Genomic DNA, 19,255 nt, shown 5'->3' on the forward strand with positions numbered 1-19,255 from the left:
ATCCAGCTCCGAAATGCCCCCATCGGCTCAGCTTTCACCTCTGAGGCTGTCCTGGCTCTCCCTGTGTGAGTGTGGGCGAGTCCCGGACCCCCTCCTCTGTGAGGGGTGGGTGAGGCGCGCTCCCTTCCCCCTCGGCCACTCTGGCTCCTGGCCAGAGCACGAGGCTTGGGGGGGTCCCTCTGGGCAGCGGCTTTTGGCCTCAGGAAGAGCCGAAGAGGAAGTGGCCACTTGGAGTCCCCTCCCCCACGGCAGGCACTCTGTGTCCATGGGGGGGGCCAGGGCGGACTGGGGAAGAGAAGGCGCCCAGGGAGGACAAACACATGGGATGGAGGCCTTTATTTACTCTGGAGAAGGTCAGCGGCTCCGGCCCCAGCTCTGGGGGAGGGGCAGGAGGAGGGGCCGGGCTCAGTAGACCACCTCGTACACGGTGGCCTTCTTGTCGCCCGAGCCCGTCACCAGGTACTTGTCGTTGCCAGAAATGTCACAGCTGAGGACAGAGGACGACTCTTTGGACTGGCCGGAGAGGAAAAGGGGGGGAGGAGGGTGAGAGGAGCCCCCGGACTCCCTGCCTCCGTGTCCCCAGCCGCCCCAGTCATGGAGCTGGTCCGGCCCCCGGGGTCCCTGGGGTGTCCCAGAGCACGCCGGGGCTCCCCCCTCACCTGGAAGATGCTGGCTCCGTAGGGGGTCCTCCAGGCGTTGAGCAGGTTGTCCTTGCCGGTGCTCACAAGCCACTTCCCTGGCGGGCAGAGGGGGAGGGCTGAGCCGAGGGGCTTGGCTGGGACCCCCCCCCAGACCAGGGCAGGCAGAGACCCGGGAGTGTCCGGGCGTGAGAGGCCCGGCCTTCCCGTGAGCCCCAGAGGCTGTCACCCTTGTTCAGAATCCAGAGCTGGAGAGGAGGCCCGGAGCAGGGAAGCAATTGCCCTGGGGGGGGGGCGGGGCGGGGCAGCCCCCTGACCCACCACAGGAGGAGAACTTGAGAGAGAGGACGCAGCTCTGGTGCAGGTGTAACTGGTACTTCTCCGGCTTCCGCACGTGCAGAATCTCCACGCTGCTGCTCTCCAGGCCCACCGCCAGCCACTCTTGGTTGGGGCAGTGGCCCAGGGAGAAGATCTGTTAGAGAAAGCAGGGGCTCAGGGCCAGAGTGGAGGCTAACGTGCTTCCGGCCCCCCAGTAGCCCACCCCCCCATTCGGACACTGACTCGACCCCCGCCACCAGCACGCCCGACTCCCCACTTTTCCACACTCCCCTCCTGCCCCCAGGGGGAGGGAGATCCAGAAAACTAGACCCGTCTTAGATGGTGGAGAGGGAGGCCAAGGGAGGGGACGGTCCTGCTGCCCTCCGCCTCGATCTTGGGGGCCTGAATTTTAGCAATTCAGTCATTGTTCAGTCGCGTCTGATTCTTTGTGACCCTGTTGAGGGTCTTCCTGGCAAAGGTACTGGAGGGGTTGGCCATTTCCTTCCCCGGCTCACTTTACAGATGAGGAAACTGAGTCAAGCAGGGTTAAATGACTTATCCAGGGTCACACAGCTAGCAAGTATATGACTGTGACCCTGGTTGGAGTTTTCTTGGCAAAGATAGCGGAGCGGTTCCTTCCCCAGTTCATTTTATAATAGAAAACAGAGGCCAACAGGTTAAAAGACTGGCCCAGGGTCACCCAGCGGGTACATATCTGGAGCCAGAGCCGAACCCCGGAAGATGAGTCTGTGACTCCAGGCTCGATCCCTGGCACCTCCTAGCTGCCCCCATTTTAGGAAGGACACTGGCCAAGAGGGTGAAGGAGGCCCCTAACCCCAGCCACAGAGGGACTAGCGGAGCTGGGGACGGTCGGCCCAGAGCGGACTTGTGGGGGCCTCCCTCACTGTCCCCAATCCCATGGAGGCCTGTCCTGGGGAAGACAGAGGCCAGAACTCGCAGCAGAGGGGACCATGAGCACTGCTCCTGGTGGCCCTGAAAGTCTTGGAGCAGAGTGTGGGGGAGGCCTCGTGAGGCCTTAGAGGTCATCTGGTCCACTTGACAAATGGGGAAACTGAGGTTCAGAGAGGTCATGTGACCAGCCCACAATTCCCATGCAGCGATGGCTGCCATTTGGGGATCCGCCCTTCCGTGCTTCAGAGACTCCCACGGGCCCAAGAAGGCGTCACGCGGGCAGCCCAGCGCCATCCCACCTCCCCCCCGGTGCTGGGAGGCCCCGGCCCAGGAGCACCTGGGAGCTGAAGTCATGCTGCTGGAGCTGGCGGCCCTCCCGCAGGTCCCAGCAGCGCACCGTGTTGTCCAGGCCGCCCGTCCACAGCCGGGCCCCGTCGTTGGAGATGTCGATGCAGCTGGCCCCGTCCGTGTGGCCCTGGAACTGCCTGAAGGGAGAGGAGGCGCTCGCGGGGCTCCAGCGGGGCCTCCCCCCCCCGCCGGCGCCGGCCCCGCGGCCTCACCTGACCATGGCCTGGTTCTGCAGGTCCCACACCACGATGTTGCCGTCGCTGCAGCAGGAGAAGCACACCTTGGCGTCGGGGCTGATGGCCAGGGCGTAGCAGGCGGGCGCCGAGGAGGTGAGCTCGGCCTTGATGCGGGGGGTGGGGGACGCCAGGTCCCAGATGGACAGGGTGCTGGCTTCCCCGCCCACGATCAGGCTGCGCCCATCCGGCAGCAGCTTGCAGGAGCGGATGTAGTTGTCCCGGTTCTGGGTGCGAGGGCGAGAGCAGGGCAGTCAGTGGGGACAGGCCAGCGGGCAGCAGTCGGCGGCCCCCGCCCCGCCTTGCCCAGGCTCAGAGCAGCAGAGCAGGGAAGGGGCACGAGGCGGGGCTCCTCCCAGCCGCCCGGCCCGGCTCCCAGCAGCCCCCTCACCAAGCAGTCCAGCTGGGCCACGGGAGTCTTGGTGCCGGGCTGGGCCACGTCCCACACCTTCACGCAGCCCTTGCCCCCCGTGTAGACGTGCTGCGTGGAGTTGCTGATGGTGACGGCGCAGACCACCTCCCCGTGGGTGAGGGTGTGCAGCTGCCGCGCGTGCCTGGGGATGCCCGTGCCCAGGAGGGCGTCGGAGGGGAAGGGCACCGGCTGCATCTGCCCATCCGCAGACACGTGGAAAGAGTAAGCCCTGGAGGGGGAGGGGAGCCTGTGGGCATCCCGCAGCCAGCAGCCCCCACTGGGCCATCACCAGTGGCACCGCCTGGAGACTCTTCCCCGGGTCCTGCCCCATTCCTGGGATGCAGCTGCGCCCACGCATAGGGCAGGGGAAGGCTCCTCCCAGAACAGATCCTGGGTGGGGGACTGTCCCCAGGTCCCTTGCCAGCCTTTAAGGATCTCCAAGTATCCTCAGCTAGGAGGTGGCAAAGGAATCCGAGCATTTCCCAGAGGCAGCCGCCTCTTCCAGGAAGCCCCCTGCCCTCCCCTGGCCCTAATCCCCCAACAGGGCACTCACGACTTTCCCCCAGGAATGCCAGGCAAGGTGGAGGAGAGGACAGACGCCCGGAGGTGGGAGTGAGATTCCACGTCTATCTGCTGACTCAGGGGAGAAGGAAGAAGGGAGCGTCAGGCTCCTCCCGGTCACCCCCAGCTGGACAGACTCTGGGCTGGGGAGAGCCTCCGCTCTCTCCTGGTCCTGAAGGGTAGCAGGGCCGCCCGTGCCCTGATGACGGAGCCTGGCCCGGCCGAGAGAATCTAGAGTGGCTCATGCCCAGACTCACCTTGGGGGAGCGGCCGTACGCCACGGGGCCGCTGAGCTGTGGGGACAGGTGAAGGCTCACGTAGGAGCTGGGCACGGCCGCGTCCCCACTGAGTAGGGCTCCCGCGCCCAGGGAGGCCGCGAAGGCGCCAGGCAGGGGCAGGGGGCTCCTCAAGGCTGCGGGGAGGCGACAAGGCCTTCAGACATCCTCTCCTCCCCCAGCCCCAAGAACTCCCGGCCCCTCTCTCCAGGGTTCCCAGATCTCTGCATCCTCCCGCCAAGGACTCCATCCTCTAAACTAAGCACTCGGGCCCCCAGGAGGGCTCAGCAGAGACTCCTGGACCCTTCAGAGGTCAGGGAAGTCTGCCCAGACTCCCCTCTCCATCCCCGTTCCCGTTCCCCCCGGTTCATTCCTTTATTCCCCCTGCAACGTGGCTCCCCGGGGGGCTCCGGGCCCACATCCGGGCCTCGGTTGCTTTAGACTCGCCACCTTCTTCTCCAACTGAGCTGACCTGACCCAATTTCCTGGCTCATTGGCACTGCCATCCTCTGATGTCTCCGCCATCCAACCTAACTGCCCCGAGGTTACGGGGTCTTAGTAAGCCTCCTTCCCCTCTGGACGCCTGAATTTCCCAAAATGTCAAATGACTGGATTGGACTAGGTCTCTGCGGTTCCCTTCCAGCTCTAGCTTCCCACTTAGGTCTAGTCAGATGTCCAAAGGTCTTCTGACAGCCCACCTCGTCATCCTTGTGTGGCACCATGACTAGCCTTCCTATCCTTTGAAGGAAAACTGATAAACCCTTCCCTTGCATCTCAGAATCAATGCTGTGTATGGGCTCCAAGGCACAAGAGTGGTCAGGGCTAGGCCATGGGGGTCAAGGGACTTGCCCAGGGTCACCCAGCTGGGAAGTGGCTGAGGCCAGATTGGAACCCAGGACCTCCCCTCTCTGGGCCTGACTCTCCATCCACTGAGCCATCCTAGCCTCTAGACTTAATCTTTCTTGCCTAGAATCCTCTTCAAATAACATTTTCTTCCCATCTCGTCTCTGCTTCAGAACTTTCAAAGCTGCCTCTGTTGCTTAATATATCAAAAGTCTACATTCCCAACTTCCAATGCTCCACCCCCTTCCCTCCTGCCTAGCCAATCTTGTTTTTCATTACTCCCAACCACGTACATTACACTTCAGTAGGGCCCATCTTGAATGCCCTCAGCACACACCCTCCCCAGCACCCCTCCAAATCCATAGCCCAACACAACCAACAGATGGTATTCATTTTGGTCTTTCAAGCCTTTGCCACTCAGAGCATACTCTACTCCTAGAATGATCTGAGGAATTTAGAACCTTATAAGCTGGGAATTTTCAAACCATGGAATTTGGGAGGACCCTTGGAACAGGGAATGTCAGAGCTGGGAGGGAGCTTAGAACAGAGAATGTCAGAGCTGGGAGGGAGCTTAGAACAGAGAATGTCAGAGCTGGGAGGGAGCTTAGAACAGAGAATGGCAGAGCTGGGAGGGAGCTTAGAACAGAGAATATCAGAGCTGGGAGGGAGCTTAGAACAGAGAATGTCAGAGCTGGGAGGGAGCTTAGAACAGAGAATGTCAGAGCTGGGAGGGAGCTTAGAACAGAGAATGTCAGAGCTGGGAGACCTTAGAACTGAGAATGTCAGAGCTGGGAGGGAGCTTAGAACAGAGAATGTCAGAGCTGGGAGAGTCCTTAGAACAGAGAATGTCAGAGCTGGGAGGGAGCTTAGAACAGAGAATGTCAGAGCTGGGAGGGAGCTTAGAACAGAGAATGGCAGAGCTGGGAGACCTTAGAACTGAGAATGTCAGAGCTGGGAGGGAGCTTAGAACAGAGAATGTCAGAGCTGGGAGAGTCCTTAGAACAGAGAATGTCAGAGCTGGGAGGGAGCTTAGAACAGAGAATGTCAGAGCTGGGAGGGGCCTTAGAACAGAGAATGGCAGAGCTGGGAGACCTTAGAACTGAGAATGTCAGAGCTGGGAGGGAGCTTAGAACAGAGAATGGCAGAGCTGGGAGGGAGCTTAGAACAGAGAATGTCAGAGCTGGGAGGGAGCTTAGAACAGAGAATGTCAGAGCTGGGAGGGAGCTTAGAACAGGGAATGTCAGAGCTGGGAGGGAGCTTAGAACAGAGCATGTCAGAGCTGGGAGGGCCCTTAGAGCAGAGAATGTCAGAGCTGGGAGGGACCTTAGAACAGAGAATGTCAGAGCTGGGAGGGCCCTGAGAACACAGCCAGAGCTGAATGAACCCTCACCACCCAGAACACGAGATGCTAGAACTAGAAAAGACCTCTCCTCCTTCTCCTCCCTGCCCCACCATTTTACAGGGAAAGAAACTGAGGTCCAGAGAAGGGAGTACATTTGCATGAGATGACCCAAAGAATTAGGGATGGAACTGAGAGTAGAACTCTGGTCTCCTCGTTGTCAGTCTCCCTTATTAGCCCATGGCAGGGGCCTGTGATCCTGCCCCCACCAGACAGTTATGGCAGGGTGACTGCCCTGGCAGGGCCTGGGGGAGGGCAGGTTTCTCACCAGCGCTGTCCATGGTAGCCAGTGGTTTGGCACCAAGCTGGCCCAGGTGGCTGCCAGAGCTGGAGCCGGCTGTGGCAGTGTCTGGGGAGGAGGAGGGGCTGCTGGACTTGCCCATTGGAGGCGAGCTGACACAAAGTACCTTCTGCAAAGAGAAGGGAATGGGGAAGAGCGGTTAGATTCAGGGTAGGGGGAGAGAGCTCGGGGAGCAGTCGGGAACCGTTTAGAGCTAATGCACTGGGCAGGAAGGATGTGTATGAGCGAGCACACGCGTGTGCTTATGTGTGTGACAGTGCGCTGCACACATGTCAGCAACCGTGCCCGTGTAAGGCCCTGCATCCCTGGATGTACCTGGTGGTCCCATACGGCCCATATATCCACATACACGTCTACGTGAGGGCGCTGAATGTGTGTATGGACACACACAGAGAAGCATAAAAGCCTCGCTGGATGAGATGCAGGAGGGTACCATTTCCCAGGAGTGTGTGTGTGTGTGTGCGTGTGTGTGCACCTGTGAACATCTCACATGTTATCACACCCCAATGCTGTGTGGGTGAGAATAGACAGGATAGGGAAGGGGGGAGGCACCGGTGTGCCCCATGGGGGTGTCCCTTTGGTTGGCCAGCCCCCCTCACTTTCCATGGCCCCATTTTGTAGGGGAGCTCCAGGGATCTCTGGGGAGCCCTGCCACCGCCCGCCCCTCAGCATCTCTCTCCCCGTCCCTCCTCCCTCATCTGCCTGAGCCGGTGTGACTCAGATTGATTGGCTCTGAAAGGCAGCCCTCCCAATGATGTTTCAATCCAGGATCTGACTTGGCCAATCGATCCAGGGCCGGGGAAGCAATTCAGGCAGCAGCCAGGCAGGGAGGCCTGCAGGGCCCCGGTGCCAGGAACGGCACATTAACCCCTCGTGTACCATGCAGGCTTGAAACGCTGAGGTGGGGAGTGGGAGGAGAGCAGAGCTGAGCGCAGTCCCAGCTGCCATTTCTGGGGTCCCTCCTGATCCCTGGGAGGGAGGACATGTGTGATACACGGCTATGAGAACTCCCCTCCCCATTTTACAGATCAGGAAACTGAGGCTTAGTGGAGGGAAGTCCCTTGTCCAGTCACAGAACTTGGGAGGGGAAGTCTGGATTCAGATCCAGATGTCTTGATTCCTGCACAGACTCCCCCTGTTATGGGGTAGCGCCGCCACCTCCCTGGCCCTGGCGCTCTGGGCAAAGTGGGGGGCAGTGATCCAGAGCTAGGAACGAGTGTCTAGGGATGGCTCTTTGATTCCTTACCAGGCTGGGATCCTTGCCTCTGGGGGTCGATCCGGCCTGGCTCGAGGCCAAAGAGGCTGGGCTGTCAGGCAGATCCACATGGGTCAGCAGCTTTGGGCTGGGTGTGGGCACCAGGCTGAGGGGTTCTGAGACAGGATCCTGGGGACAAGAAGGCCAGAGAGCTTGGGGAGTCTGCCCTTCCTAAAGCGGGACTCAGGGTGTCTCTGCAGGCCTGGAGGAACCCTCACCCCTGTCCCTCACTTCCTCACCTCAGCCCCAAAAGGGAGGCACAGGGGGAAACTTTCCTGAGGCTCAATGAGGAAAAGGGACTTGCTTGAGACCTCTAAAAATGGTTGTAAAACTGAAGACTGGACCTCTGCGGGTGTGAAAATACCCAAGTCTAAATTTGAACCCAGGACCTCCCATCTCCAGACTTCCTTTCTATCTGAGCCACCTAGCTGCCCCCTAGATGAGAAATTCTTATTTTTTATTGAAATTTTTTATGTAATTAATTAATTTAGAATATTTTTCCCTGGTTACATCAGTCAGGTTCTTGCCCTCCCCTCCTCCCCATAGCTGATGTGCAATTCCACTGGGTTTTACGTGTATCATCGTAGATCAGAGATTCTTAACAGTATTGTGTCCCAGACTCCTCTGGCAGTCTGCTTGGAGAAGTCTAAGAAGCCCTTCTCAGAATGTTTTTGTCAAATAGTGGATTTTTGTCCCCAAAGCTGGGGTCTTTGGGTTTATCACAGACTCTCTTGCTGAGATCACTTATTCTACTCCACTGATCCTCCCTTCAGAATGTTTTAAAATACATATAATAAGGGGGCAGCTGGGTGGCTCACCTAGAGTTCTAGGTTCAAATCTGACCTCAGACCCTTCCTAGCTGTGTGACCTTGGACAAGTCACTTAACCCCCATTGCCTAGTCCTTACCGCTCTTCTGCCTTGGAACCAATGCACAGTATTGACTCCAAGAGGGAAGGTGAGGGTTTAAAAAAAATACATATAATAAAATATATGATTGTGGAGGAGACTCATTATTCTGAATTACAGCCTCCAATTAAAAAAAATAGTTCATGGACCCCTTGGTTAAACCCCCCTAGACTAGATAATCTTTAAAGATTTTTCAAGCTCTGGGGTTTTATAATCTTAATGAGATCATAAGGTAAGATGGGGCATTTAGAAGTCACTGAGCTTTCCCCGATCCTCTAGGGAAATGGTAGAGAGAAAAAGGAGGGGGAGACCCCTGTTCCAGGTCCTTCCTGTCCAGGAAAATGGGACTTGTATCTCCATCCCCATCAGGATTCTGGGAAGCCCATCCTCCCAGAAAAAAATCTTGCTCCTGATGATGCCTCAAACCCTATTCCCCTGCCCCAGCCGGAAGTCCCAGCTCTCCTCCATCTCCCACACTCCCCTGGGGCCAGACTCACCTCATCCACCACCAGATTATAATCACTCTTGTCCCCGTCACTGTCCTGGCAGAAAGAAAGGGGGGAGGAAACTAGATGGGAGCTGGCATCAGAGGCGAAGCCCAGCTCCCCTCTTGACCATAGAAAGTCTAGAATATAGAACATGGACCATCAGAACCAGAACACAAAACGGCAGGGGGAGGGGGGGAAGCCCTCCAAACCTAGGATAGCCTGAGGACTTGTGTTAAATCCGTTTTCTCCTTCTTTTTATTCTCTGTGACAAGGGACCGGTCTCTGAGAAGGAAGGGAACCCATTTGGAAAGGAAACTGAAGCATCCACAAAAGACATCAAAAATAAACAAAAAAAGAATAAGGACCAGAGAGTGTCAGAGCTGAAAGGGGCCTTTAAAGAGCCTTGTAATGCTGGCCCTCTGTTTTTACAGATGGGGAAACTGAGACTCCACAAGAGGCAAGAAGGCACAGCCTCACTCACATAGTTTCCCAGAAGGTCTTTCTCTTCCTGTTTGTGTGTCTGACCAATGAGCCACTCTTCCTCCACTAGGCTGTCTGAGGGTGAAGGAGATGGGCTCTGCAGGAAAATGTAACAGGATTATCAGGCATCCTGGAAGCCTCTATGAAGGCTCAGCCCGCCCTGGGAAGGAGTCCACATCCCTCCCTTGCCCCAAGTCTCTCAACAAGTGTCCCCCGTTCCTGGAATTGAAAAGAAGGAGGATGTGGCCATCCATTAGACACGGGGCGTCTCTCAGCTCCCCAAATCACCCTCACTCTCTCTAAGAGATAGAGGCCTCGAGGAAGGGGCCTCAGCTCCTGTGTGCTCCCTGATTCTTGAGGGGGCCACGGTGTCCTCTCGAGGTGTCAAGGGAAGTGGGTGCCAGGCCATGCCTACTTCCCTGCACAGCCTATTTATAAACACACACACACACACACAACCCTGTTTACTCCTCTCTTTCTCTTTTTTCTTTTTTTTAACCTTCTGTCTTGGAATCAACACTGTGTATTGGCTCCAAGGCAGAAGAGTGGTAAGGGCTGGGCAATGGGGGTCAAGTGACTTGCCCAGGGTCACACAGCTAGGAAGTGTCTGAGGCCAGATTTGAACCTAGGACCTCCCCTCTCTAGGCCTGGCTCTCCATCCACTGAGCCACCCAGCTGCCCCAACAATATCTCTGACAGTTTCCACTTAAACATCTCCAGTGATGGAGAGCTCGGTCCCTCCCTCCCTAGACCATTCCATTGGGGAATGTTTTTCCCTACTTTGAGCTGGAATTTCCCTCTCTACCATTTCAGCCCATGGCTCCTGGTTCTGCCCTTCTGGACCCAAACAGAACAAGTCTAATCCCTCTCCAGCATGAGAGGCCTTCCAATATTTGAACAAAGTTTTGAGTCTTCTCTTCTCCAGTTAAACGTTCCTAGCTCCTCCAGCCCATTCTTGAATGGTCTGCTCTCTGGCCCTGTCCCCGTCTCCTCTGGGTGAGCTCCAGGGTGTCAGGGGCTCTCTTCTATCCTGGTTCCTGACCTGGGCACAGTCTTTCAGGTGGGGAGGAGCCAGGACAGTCTCAGCTTTTGTTCCCAGCAATGGGCCATGGGGGCGAGAGGGGGGTTGTGGGAGTTCTTGGAGGTAGGAACACTGGAAGGACCTCAGAAAGGGCCTCCATCCCTCCCTTGCCAACCTGCCCTCCACTCACAAATGCACGGGGGCCTGGAGCTGAGGCCAGCCTGACAGGGGATGAGGGAAGCGAGCTGTCAGCTTATAGCTGCTATCTTCCACCATCCCCAGAGAGACCCTTCACTTCCCCCCAACTTTGACTGCTCCTTCTGGAGGACTGGCTCAGTCATCTCTCCTGCTGGTAGGGGGGTGGGGAAGGGAGGAGAGGCCGTGCTCAATGGAGGGGAGACTTGGAGCCCAGAGCCAAGATCCTAGCTACCCCCCCACACACACACACACACATACACATGGGTCAAAGCTGCCCAAGGAGAAGCCCAAAGACCAGATGAATGCAAATGAGATGGAAATACCACAGCAAATCCCCAAGTGATCTCAGCTCGGGGTGGCTCTGGGAGAAAAGAGAGAGTCCCAGTCCCAGCCCCATCACTCACCCGGCTGCTGTGGCCTCTGCCTGCTGTTCTCAGGCCCAGGGGAGGAGAGGAGGAGGAATGAGATAGACAGAGGAGGGGGAGGAGGGAGAGAGAGATAAAGAAAAGAAAGGAGAGGAAGAGAAAGGAAAGGAGAAGGGAAGAAAGTCAGAGAGAGACAGAGAGAGAGAGGGAGGGAGAGAAAATGAGAGGAGGGATAGTGAGAGGGAGACACACAAAGAAAGAGAGGAGGGGAGGAAGAGAGAGAAAGGGGGAGAGAGAGAAAGATAAATGGAGAGACAGAGAGAGAGAGGGAGGGAGAGAAAGAGAAGGAGGGATAGTGAGAGGGAGACACACAAAGAAAGAGAGGAAGGGAGGAAGAGAGAGAAAGGGGGAGAGAGAGAAAGATAAATGGAGAGACAGAGAGAGAGAGGGAGGGAGAGAAAGAGAAGGAGGGATAGTGAGAGGGAGACACACAAAGAAAGAGAGGAGAGGGAGGAAGAGAGAGAAAGGGGGAGAGAGAGAAAGATAAATGGAGAGACAGAGAGAGAGAGGGAGGGAGAGAAAGAGAAGGAGGGATAATGAGAGGGAGACACACAAAGAAAGAGAGGAGAGGGAGGAAGAGAGAAAGGGAGAGAGGTGAGGAAGAGAGAGAAAGGGGGAGAGAAAGAGAAAGGGAGAGGCAGAGAGAGAGGGAGGGAGAGAAAATGAGAGAGGGAGGGATAGTGAGAGGGAGACACAGAGAGAGAGGGGGGGAGGAAGAGAGAAAGAGAAAGGGAGAGAGAGAGGGAGAAAGGGAGAGAGAGAGGAGAGGTAGACAAGGAATTGTGAGTGAAGACAGCTTCCTTTTCTTCCCATTCCAACATGTCCTTTTTCCCCCGCTATTTTTGTCATCCTTCTCTACCCTCCTGCCCCTTCCTAATCTAATAGCCCTCTCCTCATCCCCTCCATCCTTCTCTCTCAACCTCAGAATAAGCCATTTACCTGAAAGTTCCCCAGTGCTTGGGATCCTCTGATCCTCCTTGGTAGTAGTATCAGTGGTAGTGGTAGTAGCTGCCAGCTGGGCTTGGGTGGCCAGGGCTCCAGACAGGGCTAGCAGCCCTGCTGCAGGGTGGGGGGTCAAGGGTACAGGTGGAATGTGGTGTGACAGGTGCTGTAACTGCTGCTGCTAGATTGGAGAAGGGTCCAAGTTGGGAAGGGGGATGACAGCCCCAAGGAAGTTTGAGGCCCCATTTCACAGAAGGGAAAACTAAGGCACAGGAAGAAGGAGATCTACAGCAAGTCTTGGGTATTGAAGGGAACAGAGGGACTCAAAGGCATCCCAGGTCTGACCTAACCAAGTATAAAACTTCCTGACTTGGCTCCAAGCTCTGGACAAAGCCCCAGCCTGATGGATGCTGACTCACCCCGATGATGCTGTTGAGCTCTGCTGTGGTCACTTGCTTGGCTCTCTCCACAGCCTGAAGAACGTGCTGCTGGTGCTTGGGACAGGAAGCCCATTGAGGTGGGAGAAAGTGGGGGAGATGGAATAGATGGGTCTTTACCAGAGACAGAGTCTCTGCTCGCCTTCCTCCCTTTCCACCTACCTGCCTTCTCTCAGATCTAGCACAAAAGCCAAATGTTGGCTAAATTCAACAGTAGATGCCTGCCAAAGGCCAGAGCCAGCCATCAGGCCCAGGTGTCTGTGGATCCTAGCTTTGCCACTTACTATCCGAGGAACCTCAGGCTGATACTCTCTCTGGTCCTCAGTTTACTCTTCAATCAGTCAAACAACATTTATGAAGCACCTACTATGTGCCAGGCTCTGGGCTAAGCTCTAGGGATACAAAAAGAGACAGAAGACAGTCTCTGCCCTCAAGGAGCTTAGAATCTCAGCTGTAAAACGAGTGGGTTGGAACTGGAGGACTTTAAGGACCCTCCAGCCTCCCCTCCATCTATGAATGTCTTTCCACTGCCTGAATCCCCTCCCTCAAAGTAGACTGATGAGTTCAGGATCTCCTAGTCCAGCAGCAAACCAAGTAGATGCTTAATGTTTATGGAATTTCAGAATAGCATCAGAGATAAAGGTTCCTGTCCCTTGTCAGTCTCCCTCCTCCCACAGTCCAGCACCCCAGAAACCTGCAACAGAGAGTAAATGTAGATGGAACACTGAACTTGGAATCAAGAAGGTCTGGGTTCAAATCTCTCCTCTGGCATGGAGGGATTGTGGGACCTTGCACCCATGAGATCTCTCTGAAACTCAGTTTACTCATCTATAAAATGAAGTCACTGGACTAGACGGCCTCAAAGGTCCCTCCCAGCTGTGAAGATCTTTGATCCTCTCTTCCCTGTCCAGAAGCCCCAAACATGCTCACCTCCTGCTTCACAAAGGGGATGATCTTGGCACAGATGGTGCTGAGTCTTTTCACAATCTCTGCCTGGCAGAGAAACAGACACAGACCAGGGTTAGACTGGAGGCATGGGGAAGAAGGCAGAGTCTCCCAGGCCCCCAGCCATCCCTTACAAGGAAAGCTAGAGGCAGGGGGAAAAGAGAGAGAAGAAGCCATGTCTTCTCCATCCCAATGGGGAGACCGGTGTCGGAGCCCCAGCTCTGCCCCTTCCTCTCCATCGCTTTCCCTTGGCGAGTGCAGGGCAGATGAAGAAGGCCAGCCCCCAATTCAAGAGCCAGAAAGGATTGGCTTTTTCCAGAGAAGGGCCTGGGCTGAAGGTGCCCAGGGGAGCTGTGGTGGATGGGGTGGGGGGGAGTCGGTGGTGGACGTAGGTATGTATTTGTGCCCTTGAACCTGCCTGTCTGTGCCTCCGTGAGTGTGTGTGTGTGTATGAGTGTGTGTGTGTGTCACTCCCACGATCATAAAAGGAGCAAACTGGGAGGGAGGCCTCTCCAGCTGGAGAAATATGGCTGTTGGATTCACCACTTCATCGGGCTCCGCTCCAAACTAATTTCTCTGGCAGGCAGCCCCGCGATGACGGGATTGATGAATCTGAAGAGTGACAGCAAATTACTGCCGGAACAAAGCAGGCAGCCACGAGAAGGAGGACAGGAGGTGGGGAGGGGGAGTTGTGGGGGAGAGGGAGCAAAGGCGGGGGCAGAGAGTGAGGCTGGGCAGGGCTCGGTCTCCTTTTAGAGAATGTCGGGCCTGCAAAGGGCCTTAGAGATCATCAGGCTCCCTGTAACCTTTGGCAAATAGCCAGCGCGCAATTTCTCCCCGTGTAAAATGAAGGAATCGGACCAGGCAATCTCTAAGGTGACATCGAGCTCCTTGAAAAAATAAAAATGAAAAAATAAAACCAGAACTGTGATTTCACTGCTGAAAGGAGGTCCTAGTGAGACTTCCTCTAGTCTTGGGAAATTGCATGGGGGGAGAGAGTAGGTGACTTGTTCAGGATCACACAGCTATATTGTGTCAGAGGCCAGTCTTCATGCCCAAGACACCTTACTTTCCTCTGCATCATATCTTCTTCCAAGACCCCTTCTAGGGCTCTGTTCTCAAGCTATATCTGGGGAAAACTGAAGCTGAGAGTGGGGAAGGGACTTGCCCAAGGTCATACATCAAGCTCAGGCAGAATCAGAAATGGGACCCAGGTCTGCTGAAAGTAATCCATTTAGCTCCAACCCCAATCCCATCCGTGGTTCTAGGGTGAGATACTTCATCTCAAAGTCTCTTCCTTGTGGTTTCTCTGGCTGTAGGGCTAGGATCCTGAAATCCACAGCCCACTTGCTCCCTCTCCTTACCTGCTTATGCATTTCCAGGTTGAGGCCGTAGGACATTTCGTAATACTGGAAGGCAAGGAAGAGTCATCAGGATCACAAGGCACCGGAGATGTCCTTTCCTGCCTTCCCTTCGGTTCCATGAGATCATTCCAAACCAAAGGTTGGGTCAGAACTAACAGGAGCAGCTTGTGATACTGCCCTCCCCGTTCCCCTGCCCCCAACAACATATTTATAGGTCCCACCAGGCTCACATTTATAGAATTTAGTTCTATACCACATTCTAGAGAAATCTCCCCCAAAGCACCACTGATCCCCCAAACTATCCCATCTTGGGATCCTTGGGGGCTAGAGGTCTCCAGCCTAGTCCATCTTGACATCATTGCTGGAGCAGCTCATCCCCACTCACCCCCCAGATTGAATTGGGGGGAAACCCCCTACCATCACCTCCAAAAGCAGGGGGAGGTTCCTAACACCTTCTCCCTCCATCATTAATGACCATGGACTGAGCCCTTTTTTCCCTACCCCAGGACCCACTGGGGCTGGGAGAGAAAGATGCCCATTCTCTTGAGGCAGGTCTCTGGCTTCCCAACTTCCTATTTCTTCCTATTTCCCTCTAACCTTAAGCTCCTACTCCATTAGCCTGGGGAGATCACAAACACCTCCCAGAAAACCCAGTTATGTCCCAAGATCCTCCATAAAGGCACACTGGGGCTCCCTTCTAGAACGACTCATTCCCAGTTCTCAAAGAGCCCAAGGTCTTCTGCAGGGGTGGGGAAAGGAGGGCCAGTGATGTCATCTGTGCAAAGAATTTTGCACACTTTCAATCACTATATAAATCTCAGTTCTTATTCTAGATGATAATCTCAGAGAGCCAGCACTGGCAGGCAGCTGGGTGCAGAGGAAAGAGCTCTGTGCCTGGGATCAGAGGGTGTCTTGGCTCAGTCATTGCAAGATTCTGGACCAAGGTCTTTTCCTTCCAGGGCTTCATTTCTGAAAAATGAGTAGGTTTGTGTGTGTTGGGGGCAGCAGGTTGGACTAGATTGTCTCTAGGGTCCCTTCCAGCTTGAATATTAGGTCGTTTTTAGATGATTAAGTCTAACTCCCCTTCCTTGCCTCATTTTAGAAAGAGTGAAACAGAGGCTGAGGGAAGAAAGGGTCTTTCCTAAGCCCTTTACAGGGGCAGCTAGGTGGCTCAGGGGCTAAGTGGATAGAGAGCCTGAGACTCATCTTCATGAGTTCAAGTCTGGCCTCAGAAACTGTGAGACTCTAGGCAAGTCGCTTCACCTTGTTTGCCTCAGTTTCCTCATTTGTTAAATGAACCAGAGAAGGAGATGGTAAATTCCTCCAGTAACTTTGCCAAGAAAACCCCAAATGGAGTCATAGAGTCCAACTGAACAAGGCCTCGTCATAAGCTCATGGCAGAGTCAGGGACTGGAATCCAAGACTTTAGACAAAACGATCAGTAGAAATGAGGGTAGGGTTGGAGGTTTGGGGAGAAGGCTCAGTGCGCCCTCCTCACCATGACGTAATGACGCTGCATCTCAGTCTTCTCACTGGCCAGTTTTTCACACTCCAGTTTGAGGCTGGGGAGACCAAGGAGAGGACAGACCCAGCGTCAGGAAGTGTCCCATGCCCAGTCCCGGCCTCAACCAGACCAGGAACCGTCTTGCTCCCAGCCCTTACTGGCCGGGCATGCCTCCGACCACGAAGCCAATTCCTAGCATGTCCCCGACTCTACTTCCCTCACCTGGCCACTCCTACCTTGGCCCTGCCTCCTTCTTTCACTATTGGGCCTTCGAGTCGGGGGTCCCGCCTTCTTTCCCTCCCCATTGGCGCCTCCCTCCCTTCACTTGCCCTCAGGCTCCAGCCCTGCCCTCCCTCCTTGGCCACGCCCCTTCTCTCCTCACCTGGCTGCTCCCACTCCTAGACCACACCCCCCCGTTTCTTCTCCCTATTGGCCTTTAGCTCCCCGAGGTTCTCCCCTCACCTGCCTCTTCCACTCTCCAGCCCATTGGCCCTGGGCCTTCTGAGGCACCGCCCTCACCTCCCCCTCTGAGGCTTAGGCTCCCTAGGGAGGGGGCGCCGCCCTCCCGCCCAGCAAGCTCTTCCACCCCGCCTCACCTGTGGTACTGAGCCTGCAGGAACTGAAATTCTTCCTTCATGCGGTCGCATATCTCCAATATAGAGAACTTGAAGGGCTGTCCAGTCTGGAGGGGAGCACGGTCGGGGGCGGGAGGATAAGGAGACATGGGTCTCAGGACCAGACTCAGAAGCCCGAGGACCTCTCCTGACCCTCGGGTCCCCCGGGAAGCCACTCACCGGAGGCCTGCCTTGGGGGTACATCCTGCGGAGCCCTGCCCGCTCCACCCTGCGCCCGAGGGCACCCCGGGCCCCGGGCCCCCAGCCCCGGCCTGGCCCAATGTTGGGGAGAACCAAAGGAATGAGGGAGAGAGGAAAAGCAGGACTAGGGAGAAACCCAGAGGGACAAGAAAAAGGGGGTGCCGCAGAGGGACCCAGGAGTCCACGTCTCTGCGGTGAGAGCGGGGCTGGAGAGGGAGGAGGAAGGGAAGGAAAGTGGCGGGGAGGGAAGCAGGAGTAGGAGAAAGGGCCACGGGGAAGACAGGCAAAGGGCCCAAGAACCCAGGCGTCCCCGACTCCTGGGGGCCGGCTGCGGATGGAGAGATGAGAGAGCGCCCTGGGGCTCCGGCTCGGGAGGGAGAGTGAGCTCAGCTGCCTCTTTTCCGAGATGTGCCAGAGGAACTGGGCAGGAGAGAGGGGAGGGGAAGGAAGGGGGGAGGAGGAGATCGAGGCGCGCGGGGTTGGGGGTGGGGTGGGGGAGGTCAGGAGCGAGGTGTGGATCTCGGGCGCCACAGGCAGCCGCAGGACCAGGGGCCGCGGTCCGTCCCACTCTAGCCGCCTCGGGGTTCAGCTCTATCTGAGACGCCGCTGGCATCGAGGCCTTAAGGTGGCCCGCCTCCCTAGTCCTGCTATCCCGTGCCTACCCCAATGCAGCCAATTCCACTCCCCCCTACCCTGGCCAGCCTCCACCTGCCAACAACCCCACTGGAACTGGGTGCTGCCCGGGCATGGGGGCCTCCTCCATCTATTACCTTGGGAGGTACCTCAGAGGAGCTAAGGAGTGGGGCGTGTCTAAAGGGTGCTGAGGAGGCTATTTGGGGCTCACTGGAATGAAGCAGGCATCGCTTGAGCCCAGGAGACTGAGACACGGATCTGCTTTCTTGGCAATGCTTTCCCCCCCTACAGTCTTCAAAAGACTGGTGCCCAATCTCACTTCTTCCAGGAAGCCCTCCCTGATTTTTATTGGGATTCATAAACTGTGAACTCTTCATCCATCCCCACCTGTGAGATGGCCTTAAAATGCAGAATGCCAGAGCTGGGGGTTGTGGGGGTGGGGATGGAAACCTAAGAATCTTGGAAGAATATCCCGACATTCTGTGGGGGTTGAGAGGGACCTTAGAACACAAAGTGTCCGAACTGGGAAGTAACTTAGAAATTAGGATCATTCAATTAAAAAGTCTTTATGAAAAACCTATACAATGTCAGACCTGGAAGGGCTGTTGGAAGGGAGGATGCCAGAGTTGGGAAAGATGTTAAAACACAATATGTTAGCACCAGAAGGGACCCTAGAACAAATTTGTCAGATCTGGCATGAATCTTAGAACGCAGAGTAGACTCCACACTGAACAGAACATCCCCAGGGATCCAAGAGTGCCCTGTTCACAGGAGAATAGAGGAAAGAAGGAAGAGAGGAAGGGAAAAGGGGGCAAGAGTCTTCCTTACGATTTTTAGGTAGGAGATGTATGATGTAGCAGAAAGGACATTCGCTTAGCATCAGAAGATGTGGCTTCAAATGCCTGCTCTGCTGCCTTCTACTTGCTCAACCTTGGACCAGTCACTAATCTCTCTGATCCAAAACTGAATTAGTTATCCCCTAAACCTGCCCTTCCACCCCAACTTTCATATTTCCATTGGTGACACCCATGAATTTGAAACTTCAGGAGAGAGGTTTTGTTGGGCTTGGTTCATGTCCCTCATCCCAACTCAGTTCTAGATCTGACAACCCTCCCTCATACAATCCAATCTGTTTTTTTTTTTTAATTCCCATCTTCCATCTTTAAATCAGCACTTTTGTATTGGTTTCCAAGGCAGAATTGTAGTAAGGGCTCAGCAGTTGTGGTTAAATGACTTCTCCAAGGTCACATCGCTAAAGAGAGTCTGAGGTGCGTTTTGAACCCAGGACCTCCCATCTCCAGACCTGTTTCTCCGTCCACTGAGCTACTTAGCTGGTCCCAGTACAATTCTTTCATGTTCTCCTGCCACCTCCCTGGCTCAGTCTTTACCTCTCCTCTAGAGAGAATGGGGTTAGAATCAGAAGATCTGGGTTTTCAAAGTCCTCTCTGAGTGCCTTTCATGGCTGCATCCCTAGCACCTAATATAATACTATCATAATTTAATGAGAGCTCGTGGACCAGGGCCTGCCTGAGTGTGAAACCTTTAGTCATTGAATCTCAAGGTTTCCAATACGCTATGAGTTCTTTGAAGGCAGTCAGTTT

General features: G+C 55.4%; 1 protein-coding gene across 2 annotated transcripts; it reads right to left on the bottom strand.

The window, feature by feature from the left end:
- Nucleotides 1–321: 321 nt before the first annotated feature.
- Nucleotides 322–17,440, bottom strand: LOC100026188 (TLE family member 2, transcriptional corepressor). 2 transcript variants are annotated; one of them, XM_056822104.1, is made up of 20 exons: nucleotides 17,001–17,440; nucleotides 16,803–16,888; nucleotides 16,201–16,264; nucleotides 14,703–14,747; nucleotides 13,324–13,386; nucleotides 12,376–12,450; nucleotides 11,954–12,137; nucleotides 10,994–11,016; nucleotides 9,372–9,467; nucleotides 8,900–8,944; nucleotides 7,487–7,624; nucleotides 6,208–6,349; nucleotides 3,680–3,834; nucleotides 3,415–3,494; nucleotides 2,841–3,090; nucleotides 2,429–2,676; nucleotides 2,206–2,353; nucleotides 960–1,110; nucleotides 660–736; nucleotides 322–513 (listed from the first exon to the last, which is right to left on the bottom strand). In XM_056822104.1, the coding sequence occupies exons 1-20, from the start codon at nucleotides 17,022–17,024 to the stop codon at nucleotides 406–408; spliced, it is 2,202 nt and encodes a 733-aa protein (XP_056678082.1). In that variant the 5' UTR covers nucleotides 17,025–17,440; the 3' UTR covers nucleotides 322–405. The 2 variants fall into 2 exon arrangements, with proteins under 2 accessions (XP_056678082.1, XP_056678081.1); XM_056822103.1 differs by lacking the exon at nucleotides 17,001–17,440 and having other exon boundaries at nucleotides 11,954–12,134; nucleotides 16,803–16,889.
- Between the last annotated feature and the right edge of the window lie 1,815 nt (nucleotides 17,441–19,255).

This window comes from Monodelphis domestica, chromosome 3 (genome assembly GCF_027887165.1).
Source record: "Monodelphis domestica isolate mMonDom1 chromosome 3, mMonDom1.pri, whole genome shotgun sequence".
Lineage (NCBI taxonomy): Eukaryota > Metazoa > Chordata > Mammalia > Didelphimorphia > Didelphidae > Monodelphis > Monodelphis domestica.

What these genes read in the sequence shown, in the direction of transcription:
- LOC100026188 (XM_056822104.1), bottom strand. Translation starts at nt 17,024, where the DNA reads ATGTACCCCCAAGGCAGGCCTCCG. An exon ending in TCCCCTTTGTGAAGCAGGAG is followed by an intron (nt 12,451 to 13,323) that starts GTGAGCATGTTT and finishes TCCTGTCCCAAG; the next exon opens with CACCAGCAGCACGTTCTTCA. An exon ending in GGCTACCATGGACAGCGCTG is followed by an intron (nt 3,835 to 6,207) that starts GTGAGAAACCTG and finishes GCCTCCCCGCAG; the next exon opens with CCTTGAGGAGCCCCCTGCCC.